Genomic DNA, 13,798 nt, shown 5'->3' with positions numbered 1-13,798 from the left:
TTAATATAGATAATCTATATATCTTTATACCCCGTACGTGAGCCGCGTCTAAGACCTATCTCTTTCCGTCAGAATGTAGTGGTAAGGGGAGAGGGAAGATTTCGTAAGTCTTCTCTCTCTCTCCTAAAAGTTGCGTCTATCGGGTCGACTTCGAACGCTCGCCCTGACAAATCTCACTTTTCAGAGGAAGCCCCCTTTCTTCGGCGCACGTCACATATGTTTGCATGTTTTTTTTTCATTACGTAGTGAAAATTCGTAATTATATTTAAGAAGCGAAAAGAAACAAGTTTTTCGCGCTACACAAATGGTCTAATTCTGAACGAATTTGACCATTATTTTTCAAGATATTATTTATTCAATATTATTATTATATTATTATATTATATTAATGAATTGTATTTTAATTATAATATTATTATATTATTTTTGAAGATTAATTATAAGATGTTTCACCTAAAAATGTAATAAATTCTGTAAAATAATAATTAATTCTAAAGGGTGGACCTTGAAAACAGAAATAATTGAATAAACACATATTCTGCAGCGAGAGGGATGTGGCCCACGCCCCCCTCATTCAATCACAGCGAACCCTTTTCCAGGCCCTCCTCCCAAAAAAGAACCTTGGAAAGGTTTGTTAATTAAAAGTTAGTTGATCGCAAAACTACGCTGATTCAAAATCCCCAAGACACGTGGTTTGTTTTAGGCCCTCGAAAATGGGCTTGGATTCAATGTGGGGAGGGGGAATCCCCTCCAAATGCTTTTGGACAATAGTGTTGAAAGTTTTACAATTTTTACATTCTTATCAGAGAAGGCATTAGATTTTTGTGAAATTCTACCCCCTCCCCCGTTTTTGTCAAATGTGTCTGTCTGCTTTTCGTGTGACTGTAGATTTTTAGTTTTGTTAGCACGATAACTTTTGAAAGAATTGACAGATTGGATTGGCCTTTCGTATACGGTTATTAGTAGTACTTAAAAAGATGAAATTGCACAAGAAATTATGAAAAATAAAAAATTCTATTTTGCGGTAACACTATGCAAGATACGACGAAAGATGGGTCGATAAAAATTATGAATCCAAAAAAGATCTAAAAAATATGTTATGAATCACTTTTTCATAGGATGAGGACACGTAGTTTTTCTTTTATTCGTAAAAACGACAGTAAACAATTAAAAATTTAAGTTTTGGACAAGAGACACAAGCTCCTGCTCTTTTTACCTTTGCTTCCTTTTTATCCAAATTGCTATTAATTTGTTCTCCCTCTAAGGTCAGTATTAAGAGAAAGTGATCCGAATCAATATAATCTTCTACCTCTAGTTTCTGGACCTTCTATCTTATCTCATCATTCACTATCACATAATCAATTACGGCCCCCCTTTCTCCTCCTGAGCGTGTACGTTCTTCTATGGCATCTCCCTCTATATTTCCTTTTAGGAAAAACCATTCCAACTCCTCCAAACTCTTTAACAATTTCTTTCCCTCCCCATTTAGTACCTTCTCTTTGGAGTATCTTCCTCTTCTCATTCCCTTCCTCCTCTGTCCCCTGTTCTCGCATTGAAATGCCACCTATTATAAGCCTAATCACTTCCTTTTTTTCTCCTATCATTTGTTTCATCTTCGATGCATATTACCGTTTACATAAACCCCCCCTATCTTCCACTTCTCTCGACCCATCTTTACCTCTTCTACTATTAAACCTTCTTTTTGTTCTTTCCTCTCTTTTTTATCCTTGTCTGTTATACATTCATTCCTTACTACCATCACCATTCCTCTCATGACTCTGTCTTTTTTATTATACCTCTTTGCATTTTGAAGTCGCCGTTTGTAACGCGCTAGTACTAACTTTGCTCTAGTTTTTTTTATGGTTATATGTCGTTTGTCATGTCGAATCGTTACAAACTCTTAAAAATGTATCAAGAAAACGGTTTATTTATATAATCATTGTGAAAATGACACAGTGGATTTTTCTAATAGTGTTTTTCTATTTTTTTTTAACGAATCATTTTCATTAATTATCACTCCGGTATGGAAATCAGGTTATAAAAGTGAACTCAGAGAACACCCGAAGACCCCGAATAAAAGAGTAAGAAGCTTTTCAATAATTATGAAAGACTTGAGGAGAAATTGTTAAGGTTTTATTTTAAAAGAATAATTTCAAGTTTTAAAGATTTTAAAATGTGGGTTAAAAGCATAGGGAAGACTTTAAGACCATTTTTTTTTTAATGTTTCAAGATCGAAAAAAAGATCATAAAACATTTTGAATTATTTCCTAAAATTTTTAAAAAGTGTAAAAGATTTTAAAGCCAGATTTTGCAATTTTGCCATATCACATAATTTTAGAAAAAATTTGAGTAAGTTTAAGAGATATTAAAAAGTTTTGAAACGATGCAAAAATAATTAAATAATTTTTTATTTTGAAAAATGAACTATAAGAGAAAATTTTAAAGCTTTTTAAACATAACAAACGATTTTCTAAAATTTCTAAAAATAGTTTAGAAGATTTTAAAGCAAAATGTTTCAATTTGGTAATATTGAAAATCAAAAACGAACAAAAATCGGGTAAATTCAAGAAATGTTTAGTAGAATTGAAAATAATTTCGAAAGTTTTCAAGAGAATAAACAAATTTTCGTAAAATTTCTGAGAAAATTTAGAAGATCGTCACGTAATTTTTGTAAATTTGGAATGATATTTGAAAATATTGGAAAAAATTTATGTCAAATAAAAATCGTGAAATAAAAATATTTTCAGCAATCTAAGACTTTACATAGATTACAAATATTTGAAAATTTGGAAACATTTTCGAAATTTTATCAAATATTTCTTGATTCTTTCCCAACTTCTAAAAGATCTAAACAACTTTTTTTTAAAACTGTAATTTTTCATAATATTTTGTAAAATTATATATAATAAAAAAATTTTTTTAAAATCAAATTGATTTAAAAAATATCATATTTAAGAGTTCGTTATTCATTGTCATAGAAAACAATATTTAAGGATATATCATATTCCTTGTTTGTCATATGGGTAATTCATCAGAAATTTTAGATTTGCAACTGTACTAACGGAAAGGTGTGGTCGAGCGGTAGATAAACAAGGCCGTCTTACATAAGAACTGTGAAAAAGAGTTTATTCAAGCATGGCTAATACAAGACTGCGACCTTTCTTCTGCTATCGAACGGAAGGTTCAATCTACGCTAATCAAACGCCATCTATAGATGTCACTCGCATATCGACGCGAAAATTCGAAATGGTTCAATTTAAATATATCGACTACAGCTCGGCCTATCCTGACAAATGATCGCCCCGATCATCAGGATCGTCTGCAAAGAGAGTCATGGTTTATATGTCCCATGGACGCATCCTGTCAGAACTATAAACCCTAGTAAACGGTGTTTGAGTTATTTGAAACCCATCGAAATCTCCTATTAGGTAATAGTCATTACGCAAGACCTTCTTTACTTCGTAGGGTCCTTTAAATTAGGTAAAAAATGTTAAATAACACTTTTTTCTGTAACCACATTTGGTATCATAATGTAATCACCTCTTTTGTATTTAGTAGGACATTTGTGTTTTTTGTCGAACGCTTGTTTTTCAACCGCATTTTTTCGCAGATTACATCTGTTTTTTCACGCAACTTAGCTTCCGCTCCGAAAATAAGACGAGCTGGTGAACAACCTATAAGCTCTATTTACAGTGTTATTAATTACAAATTGCGCATTTTCCAGCCCCTTTTTACAATCAGAAGACTCAACTATTTTAGACAAAGTTGACATTAGGAATCTAAATACACGTTCAGCTTGGCCATTTGCGCGAGGAGTGCCAGCTGCTACTAATTCTTGAGAAGTAAAACATATGCTTGTAGCCAAGACTCGCAGATTTCAAGGGTCCATAGTGGTCGATAAAACTTGCTTCGAAAGGTCTTTTAGCCCTGCCCCACATATGTAATTCACCTTCTCTCTTAGCAGATTGCACAGAATACACTAAACACTTTAAGAAATTACCCACATATTCTTTTACTTTTTTTACGCAACTCTGGGAACCAGAACACCCTCAAGAGCAATTCGACAGCTTTATCAACCCCAACGTGACCGATATCGTCATGACAAGATCTAATTACGCTATTGATCATAGTCGCAGGTACAAAGAAAATAGTAGAATCCTTGTAATTTCTAAAGTGAAAACCATTACGAATTTCGTACCTGTCACTATCTCCCTGCTCTAATGATTCGCGGATTTCTTTCAGTTCTGTATCAGACAACTGTTTGTACATAAGTTCGTGTTCAAAGGTCAAAGGCTCGATTACAAAGACTCGAAATCGTTCTAGCGCGTAAAATATAACTATTATCTCTAGCTCGTAGCTGTGATATTTACTTTCTAACTCTGTAGTTCGCTTGCTAAAATAAAATACGGGATTTAAATAATTATCTTTTTTCCGCTGCAAAAGAATAGCCCCGAATCCTAACGCGCTCGCATCTGTGTGTAACTGCGTGTAAAGAGTAGGACTGTAAACAGTTAAGACGGGCTCGGTGGTCAGATAATCTAATAAAGTCTCAAAAGCTCGCATTTCTTTTTCCGCAAAAACAAATTTGTATCCCTTTTTTAATAGTCCATACAACGGTTTGGATATCAAGGCAAAATTGGGTATAAAACGACGTACAAAACCAAGTAGCCCTATAAACTGCTGAACTTGTTTCGCACTTTTGGGTAAGGGATGTTCTAAAATCGCTTTGATCTGTTCTCTGCTCGGTTGAATCCCATAACTGCTAATGTGGTAAACCAAGTACTCAATTTCTAAATCCCCAAAAATACATTTATCTAAACGTAGTTTCAATTCGTGTTTCGCCATTAATTTTAGAACCTCCCGTAAAACCGACCAATTTTCATCAAGACTTTCAGTCGCAATTAGAAAGTCGTCTAAATATAAAAGCAGTTTGCTCTCGTTAATTAAGTCTTGGACAATGTAATATAAATTTATTTGGAAGTAAGACGGCGTATATGCAAGTCCAAATGGCATTCATAGATATTCATATTGTCCCTCCAGAGTACCAAACGCTGTATACTTAATCGAATTCTCGGACATTCTGATATGGTGAAAACCATCCTTAAGGTCAAGTTTAGTAAACCAGACTTTACCATGGAGTCGATCTTCCTGACTTCACAGATAGCTCACAAATTTTTCAAAACCCATAGAAAATTTTTTTTTGTTATACCTGCCACTAAAAGCGTTCATATGATAGTTAAAATATTGATATATATATATAAAACGAAACCGTGAAAAAAGGCGCTAGATTGCAAATCTAAAAGTTCTGTGAAATTTCCCATATGTAGATATAATTAATAATTTAATTAAATTGTTTACCTTATTTATAATTCTATTAATAGCTAATAAATTAATAATCTGAATCGTAAAAAATACCATTGAAAATAATAGTCCATTGTGCACCGAGGGTTTTAAGTTAGTCTTTCTAGATAAGCGTGATTTTTTCAGAACGAGTCGTAGGCGAGCGTGAATCGCGAGAAGTCCTGTAAACACGCGAGATGCATAAAGACATACAACCCATGATGAACACGATACTTTATGCAACGAATGTCCGTTTACCGTTATGGGCTTTTGGAGCAATTCAGAGTTCAGTGGTCTAGCGCGGACTGGCAGTGGGGTGGGGGATCCATGGCGCAGCCCTCTTGGGAGTTCAGGAGGCGAAGCCCCGGTCCGGGGCTTCCCGACAAAAACGATGAAAAAAATTCTTAATAAGAAAAAAACCATTGCAGAAAGGATAGAAGCAAGTGGATTTTGCATCGCCTCTTTTGCTGCTTGACGTACCACGAGTGGCAACAGTTCATAACCGCCACTTTTTTCCATTTCAGCTGATTTCGTCAGAACAGTTTATATCTGCGTCAAAAAGTAAACGTTTCCACGATTTGTAGTGTTCAGGAGCACGTTTTGATACATGAAAGTAATGTTATAAAACAGCCACTTGGTATTCGGCGAGTGGGCATATAGATGGCAGCACTTACTGCACTCTCCATGCTTTACAAATCTGATTTTAGGTAAATAATGTTACTTTATTTTCCCAGGGACATAAAGTGTCCCCCCACCACCGACTTCATTCAACGGTCTGCAAAGGGAAACTTTCACCTCGCAAAACTGGTGAAGTGCCCAGAACGCGTACGCGATTGCAAAAATAAATTAAATCTATGGAAAAACGACACAAGTTGCAATAAAAGGTTTAGTAAGTAGAATTGATAAGAATCAAATCAATCCTTTCTTCGACCGTTAATGTGAATAAGATTAAGATTTTTTTGTATGTCTTACGGTCTTCATTAATAAAAGGTTTATTAATATTTTTTTAAAGTAGGATGCGCGTTGTTGTTTTTGCAATTTTCAAAATTTTTAAAACGGTGAAATTTTTTTGTTTATTTACTAGAGAAAAATAATACACGTTAATTTTATAACATTTGAATCAAAATTGAACGTTATACGACAACTGAAAGCTATTAATATGTTATCTACAAGAGGTCCAGCGTCTAAACCTGTTATCTGCAGTGTTCTACCGCTGGTTTTTTGTTATTTTTCCCGGGCTCGCGTGTTGCTGTGTTGTTTTTCAAGCTGCGGGCAAGTTTTAAATGTCCATGTGTTTGAAATCGCAAGCCGAACATAGATGTGCTTGTAGAAATTTAAAATAGTTTATTACAAAAACTGTCTGATTGTTAGTAATCAAGACGCGTCGCTCACCTTTGTCTTTACAGCGTTCTGTACATGACCAAATCGAAGATGACGTGAAAGTAGCTACAAAAAACTTTCGACACACACATGTAATTAACTGCACACACCCTGACATATGCCTCACTGGCCTATTCTACGAATAAACTGAGCCGTTGTGAGAAAAATCACGGCTTTGCCATTAGACACTATAAGCAGTTTACAGGTTTAGATTAATCGTAGCATCTAAACAGTTCTTACAATTTAGCATAGAAACTAGAGATGCATAGAAGAAGAGAAAACAACAATTTTGAAAAAATTGCAATTATTTCTTGAGTTTAGTATAAGAGATATAACTGTACAAAGAATAATACTTTTATTTGCGCGTGAAATATAGCGCAAAGAAGTATTGACGATTTGGCAAGACTGTTTGCATTGCCGATGAAGGCGCTTGTCAAATCCAGGTGCGTGAATAGCTAGCCATAGCCAATAAACTGAACCAAATATATCTTTGGTGCTAAGCACGAGAACTAACAGTCGCGCTCAAACTTCAAAACAGCGGTCAATGAAAATGTGTCCGCGCGGCGGGCAGATTTTTTGTAATTAAAATGTATAAAAGCTTATTTTTTCGTTTTTCTCGAAAAATCATCATTTTATAGTAAAAGTGTATATACGAAAAATATGTGTGTCCAATAAGATCTATCACTTTGGTCAAAACAATTTTATCTCATCAATTTTTCTCGAGCTTAAAAAAATTTTTTTTTTTAATGGTTGATAATCTCATTTCTATTAACCTGGGCCAAAAATTCTTTCGGGACTTTTAACTGAGATCAACCTAGGTCAAGTATCAATTCGATATTATTTCTTCTAAATTTTAAAATCAATAAACAATTTTTAAGTTTTAAACATTGTGTTATTGATAGTAAATTTATTAAATAAAAATTATTTTTTAAAAGGCCATGTCATACTGACTTCAAATTTACTTCCTGACATTTCTTTACAATAACTGTAGTTCGTACGAAATAAGATATTTAATTGTCAATTGAAGAAACTAAAAAAACAATTGTCCGCCGCAAGGGCACATCATCCTTACGCGCTGCACGCTCCGTGCTTCGCACCAAGTTTGTGCACGCTCAGGGTTCGCGGGTACGCTCTCGCGCTTCGAGCTCGTTTTCATACGTTTAATGGGTACACTTTAACTGCATCTTTTCAAATATCATAAATATTATAACTTACATCGAATACTTTGATTCAAACTTCTGAGGAATTACAGCGATAAAGTGTAACTGTATTTTTTTTCAATCTTGTTCAAATCTACTCACATTTTAAAAAAAATTTTTTAAATATATAACTTTCCTAATTTTCATCGAAATTGAAAATTTTATTTAGATAATTTGCAAGTCTTCTGCCCATATATAAGAAACTTTGACAACAATTTCTATTTAAAAAAAATGTCAAATTTTGAAAATGCTCTTACATTTTTTATTTTGTTTGGAAACATCTGCTTAACGAACTGAATCTTCATTTTGGGAATCTTAAGAAGTGTATCAACGGCTGACTCGATTGGACAAAACCTTCAAAAGTTAGCGTGGCTACAACATTTAGGTAACAATACATACAGGCAGACACCGAAAAAATTGTATGATTTTCGGATTCTGTGAGTGCAGGAAAGTAAAGATCCGTTAAAAACCAGAGATCGAAAATTTGGACGATTACATTACACTATCATGAATGAGAATGTAAAAATCAGTGAGAAACGTTTACATGATCGTAAATTTATACAATTGTAAAAAAATGCAAAATATGTTGTTTTTTTGATAATTATATCAATTTAAAATCACGTAAACGTTCCTTTACGCTTTTTATTTCGTTTTCAAAGCAATTTTTCAAATCTGGAGAAATTTTCAAACCAGGAGAAATTTTTGAATTCCGTAAAAGAATTTTTTTAAATTAAATTTTTTCTTGCTGTTTAATAAATTTAAGCTTTATTGAATGGTGAAACATAATAAGTTTTTTAATTCTATACAACTTTAAGAGCCTGTAGATAGGTGTAAAAGTTTATATATCGCTTAAATACTGATCAACAGGTTGTACATGATGATGCGAATCAATTATAAGACAATTCTCTTGATACTGGTTGTAGCTGTATTGAGTTCGATACTTACCTCATGGAATAATTGTGGAAATAATTTTTTCCTAAGGAATGCAGATTGGAAGCTGCAATTGCAACACAAAGTTAGTCTAATTCCTGAAGTAATATTATTAACAAAAATGTTGAGTTCTTATCTGTTCTCGATTATTATTACCCTTATTACTTAGATATAATGTAAAAATAAATTTTTAGGATCGGATCAGCAATGAATTGGGCTACCAAGAGATTGACTGCTATATAAATGGCGGATATTCCATCGGATGCCGAAAAGAAGGCGATGAAGTTTATATTCCATTTTCTTTCATCCACAAGTATTTTGAAGTAGGTTTAAACGATATTATTTACCTTACTTTAAATACCATTATTTTTCTATAGGCTAAATTATATTTCGGTACGAGCAGCCAGATTTTTTCGCTTCGAAAAGAGATTCCAATGTTTATCTAAGATTCTCATTTTAGTAATTCTGACCAGTTCTAACAGAAGATTACGTTTTACCACCCGCAAATCAGAAATCATTTTTACAAAAAATATTTTTACGTCATTGAGTCAAGATGGAAATTTCTAAATAAGGAATTAAGTAAAATAGTATGTGAAAACAGGAACACTTTTCAACGCCGCTGGGCTCGAATCCCAGCCTAGTTCAAATGAGTTCATTTTTCTCCCGAAAATGTTATTAATATTTTAATTTCTTAATTGATATATACAACAAATTATTCTTAAATGAATTATAGTTATTTTATGCACCACGAAATAACCCCGTACAGTATGAAAAAGGTCTTTCGGTCTCAGGTCGGTCAAGTTTGGGTTTCTAATGCTTTAGGTGGTGATGCTTATCTAAAGTACACGAAGAGAAGTTTCGGAAGATTAATTCACGACTGTGCTCTTTCATTTTATCACGCTTGGGCGCAAGAACGAAGATCGGGGAACCCTTGCTTTTCAAGCATAGGTCTCAAAGTTTCAGGCATTAGGCCACGCTCCATTGTTCTCAGGTCTCGAATTCTATAGTTTTAGATCATAGAGTCCGAGACCTTAAAACACGTAAAAATTTTAGCTCTAAAATCATGCGTTTGTTTTCATGAATTAATCTCTTAAAATTTCTCTTCGTGTAGAAATGTTAAAATTTCTTCGAAAGGCTTTTTCCATAATTTTATCATGTGGTCCTTTAATTTTTTCAGATTTATGGAAAGCTTGCAACGTATGATGGTTTAGAAAGGTTCGAGTGGTTGCATAGTTACTCAAAAATAGTTAGTCCGAAGGGAAAATACGATTCGCGTGGGGTATATATGACCTTTGAAAATTACAACGTAGAAGTTAGAGAACGAGTAAAATGCGTGAGTGGCAGCGACGGAGTCCCTATATCGACACAATGGGAGAGTCAGGGTTATTACTATCCCACTCAAATTGCACAATTCGGGCTTTCACACTACAGCAAAAATCTCACCGAACCTGAGCCTTACAAAAAATTGATTGAAGACTCTGAAAGAGTGAAACAGGATTGGATAGTCTCGCAAGGATCTGTCATGAGTCGAATTTACGATAAGCGTGTGAATAGCTATGTAATGAAATATGCGACACCCGAAACAAGTGCATCTGGAATATCATTGAGACTAGAGCACGTACTGGATTTTGTATTCAAGTTCGATCTTTATACAAGAGAAAATGGAAGTATTACGGTTATTATGCAGTCAAGAGAAAAAAAGGATGTATATCATCTTCACTACACTACCAGCAATGTAATTTTACACACATACAGTAATCATATTTATTATGGCATTGGATTGTTGAACAATCAATGGAGAAGATTGACAAGAGATTTGGTTGTGGATTTACAAAAAGGACTTAATGCCAATGATAAGACTAAGAAGAAGATATCCAGGTCAAAATTGAAGGTATTTTTATTCAGAGAACATAGTTAAATTTAAAAATTTTTATTTAGAAAATTGAAAACCTAACATTTTACCGGTCAGTCTATAGACTCCCGTCTGAAACATGTATCTATGAGTTATATACTGTATTCAAAGATTTACAAAAATAATTTTCTTTATAATAAAATAAATTTGGTACAATTACAAGTTCGCAAGAAAATTCACTTGTTAGTGGGTCGTAACTGTTCCCAGGGACCTCGAAAAAATATGAGACTTTGCACATAATTAAGTTAAACTATGGTTTACTTTCTTTTAAAATTTTGCGAAGATTTTTATGCTTAGTTCAAAGAATAATTTACTATAAATTTTAGACACTTTACACATTTTAGTTAGAACTGAAATTAGAAGTACAATTATTTTGCATTATATGCACATGCTCCGATTCTAAAATGATTCGAAAATAACGCAGGCCCACAAAAAAAACGTCTGCACGACACAAGTTATTACGCTATATGTATGTATTTTGAGCCACTGAATCCGAATTTGGCCTCAAAATTTCTCGTACAGGACTCAGTTTTCCCCAAGATACAGAAAATAGGGGAAAAATCAAGGGATATTCTGGACATCATTTTGATAATACCAGTATACGGAAGAATAAACTTACGGGTGTCATATTCTTATGTGTTGGGATTCATGAATCTAGGGAAATTTAAGGTGTTGCTCATGTTCTACAGACTAATATGGCAAAAAATAACAAAAATGCTATGTCCTTTGGAGTTATGTGCTCTCAATCTAAATTTGACCACTACATTTTTCGGACTTGCACCATTTTCTCCCTAGATGCAAAAAGTAGGGAAAAGCCTAGGGATTTTTTGTTCATACAGGTCCATAAAAAAATTGTCTGGACGAGGCAAGAGACTAGGCTATATTCATGTATTTTGAGTTGCTTAATTCGACTCTGGCCTCAGAATTTTTCGTACATTTGACAGTTTTCCCCCAGATGCAATAAATAGGGGAAATATAGGGATATTCTGGACGTTATTATGATAATACTAGCATGCGCAAAAATAGACACATGGATATTATATTCTAAAGTGTAGCGACTTCTAGAGGCCTAATTAGGCCACAGGAATTCTCTAGTGTGCCTTCTGTTTCCCCTAGCTTGGGCAATTCTAGGGAAAACTTAGACGTGTACGAGAAATCCTGAGACCAGATTCGGATTCCGAGGCTCGAAATACATAAATATAGCTTAGTCACTTGTCTCGCGCAGACATCTTTTTTGTGAGCCTGTGTAATTAGTTTGCTAATTTCAGGTAATATCAAAGATCTGCGCCGAAGTCACTTTGATCGGCCGTGGCGGTTAGGATAAATTTAATCCGTGATTGGTGGTGCGCCGACAAGACGCGTTCTTCAATTTAAATTTTGAATGTGTTTTTGGTCTTTTTGGCTTAAAACCTTTAATAGCGCTAACAACACTGAATTTTTCTACCATATTTAGAAAGATTCTTACCTTATAGATTTTCACTTTAGTAAATCTAGCTAGTTTTAAGATCTCTGTTTAATACTTCTTAACTTTGCCTGATAAAACATTTAGATTAAAAAATAAATAAACAGCATATTTAAAAAATACGCCTTTTTGAGTTTTTCTATTTTTTTTACTCCTCAACTTTTTTCAGGTGTTTTTTTCATAAAGAAGTTTCAAAGCAATTGAAATTTTTTTAAATCTTTAGCTAGATTTAAAGGATTTGTTGTATTAAAATGTATAAAAAAATCTTTTTTCATTTCAAAGGGTTTACTTGAAAATTTTTTGTTGAAAACAAAGATCTGTTAACACGACTTATTTTTCGTGGAATAATATGAATTATGAAGATCTTTCAAGATTTTAAGAAATCTCTTAATTTACCAACAAAAGTTGGAGAATCAGAGTTGAACTCTTGAACCTAATTATACTCTATTTTTTGTACATGATCAAGCCAACTTTTTAGAAACACAATAAATTGTTATATAATTCATTTATATAAGATAAAAGATTTTGTAATGAATCGTGTGCGGGAATATTTAAAAAGCTTATTTAAGAGGTTTAATATATATATACACTGAAACCCTTCAATAGCCATCCTTTCTATAGCGCTTCCGAGAATTGACGCCGCGCCGTAGGTAGGTGTAAAAAGAGCTGCATGGGGTGTGCGGGATCTATGGTTATCACTCAGGGGAGCATCCAGGCGTGAACAAACAAAAGCGGAGCAGGCTACAATGAGTTAGTTCCCAACCACCGTCAGCCTCAAAATCGGTGCTATAGAAGAGTTTCACTGTATATGTTTATACAGTATATGCATAGCCAAATAAATCATTAGGTACAATTTTTCGGAGAAGGGTGAGTTCATTCTTGAAGTAACTTTTAACGAGGAATCCAGTGATAACCTTAGTTTTGACCTTGACCATCACCTTCATGATTATTTCAGTCACCTTTGTTTTTTAAAATGGAATGGCCCATTTTTGACATTGGCAATCGAGAGAGCGGAACATTTTAGGTTAAAAAGTGTAGTCAGGTCATAGGTCAGGTGTGACCTTGGTGGTCATATCGAGGTCATTCAAACTTCAACAAGGTCTGAATATTTTCGCCAGTTAGCTTGTGGAAAATCTCTTCTTACCTCGCCTACTTAATTGCTTACTTGAACAATGTGCAAATTGACTATCTATTGACCTTGACCATGACATCAAGCTCATCTCAAACTCACTCATTGTTTTTAAATTGAAATGACTCTGTTTGAGATCAGAAATTGAAAGAACGGAAAATTGTACTTCACATCTTTTTCTTCAGACCTTACTGAAGTTTGAATGACCTGGCTACACTTTTCAACGTAAAATTTTCCGCTCTATCGATTGCCAATGTCAAAAATGGGCCATTCCATTTTAAAAAATAAAGGTGACTGAAATAAACATGAAGGTCATGATTAAGGTAAAAACTAAGGTCACCACTAGATTCCTCGTTGAAACTTACTTTAAGAATGACCTCAACCTTCTCCAAAAAAATTGTACCTAAGGATTTATTTGGCTGTCCCAAGACTTTTTGGGCACTCTG

At 33.8% G+C, this 13,798-nt stretch overlaps 1 protein-coding gene across 9 annotated transcripts in view; it reads left to right on the top strand.

Annotated features, from left to right (window-relative positions):
* LOC117182211 (D-glucuronyl C5-epimerase B) overlaps nt 1-13,798 on the top strand; it is a 66,174-nt gene that overhangs the window by 14,261 nt on the left and 38,115 nt on the right. For 8 of the 9 annotated variants that reach the window (XM_033375285.1, XM_033375284.1, XM_033375280.1 and 5 more), the window contains 3 exons: nt 8,787-8,934; nt 9,044-9,172; nt 10,027-10,740. In XM_033375285.1, coding sequence (XP_033231176.1) covers nt 8,787-8,934; nt 9,044-9,172; nt 10,027-10,740 — 991 coding nt within the window. Of the gene's footprint in view, nt 1-8,239; nt 8,305-8,786; nt 8,935-9,043; nt 9,173-10,026; nt 10,741-13,798 lie in introns of all 9 variants that reach the window. The other variant, XM_033375281.1, reaches the window with a different exon arrangement.

Source organism: Belonocnema kinseyi, chromosome 10 (genome assembly GCF_010883055.1).
Source record: "Belonocnema kinseyi isolate 2016_QV_RU_SX_M_011 chromosome 10, B_treatae_v1, whole genome shotgun sequence".
Classification (NCBI taxonomy): Eukaryota; Metazoa; Arthropoda; class Insecta; order Hymenoptera; family Cynipidae; genus Belonocnema; species Belonocnema kinseyi.
Note: the sequence above shows the minus strand (reverse complement) of the source record. Positions and strands in the feature narration are given on the sequence as shown.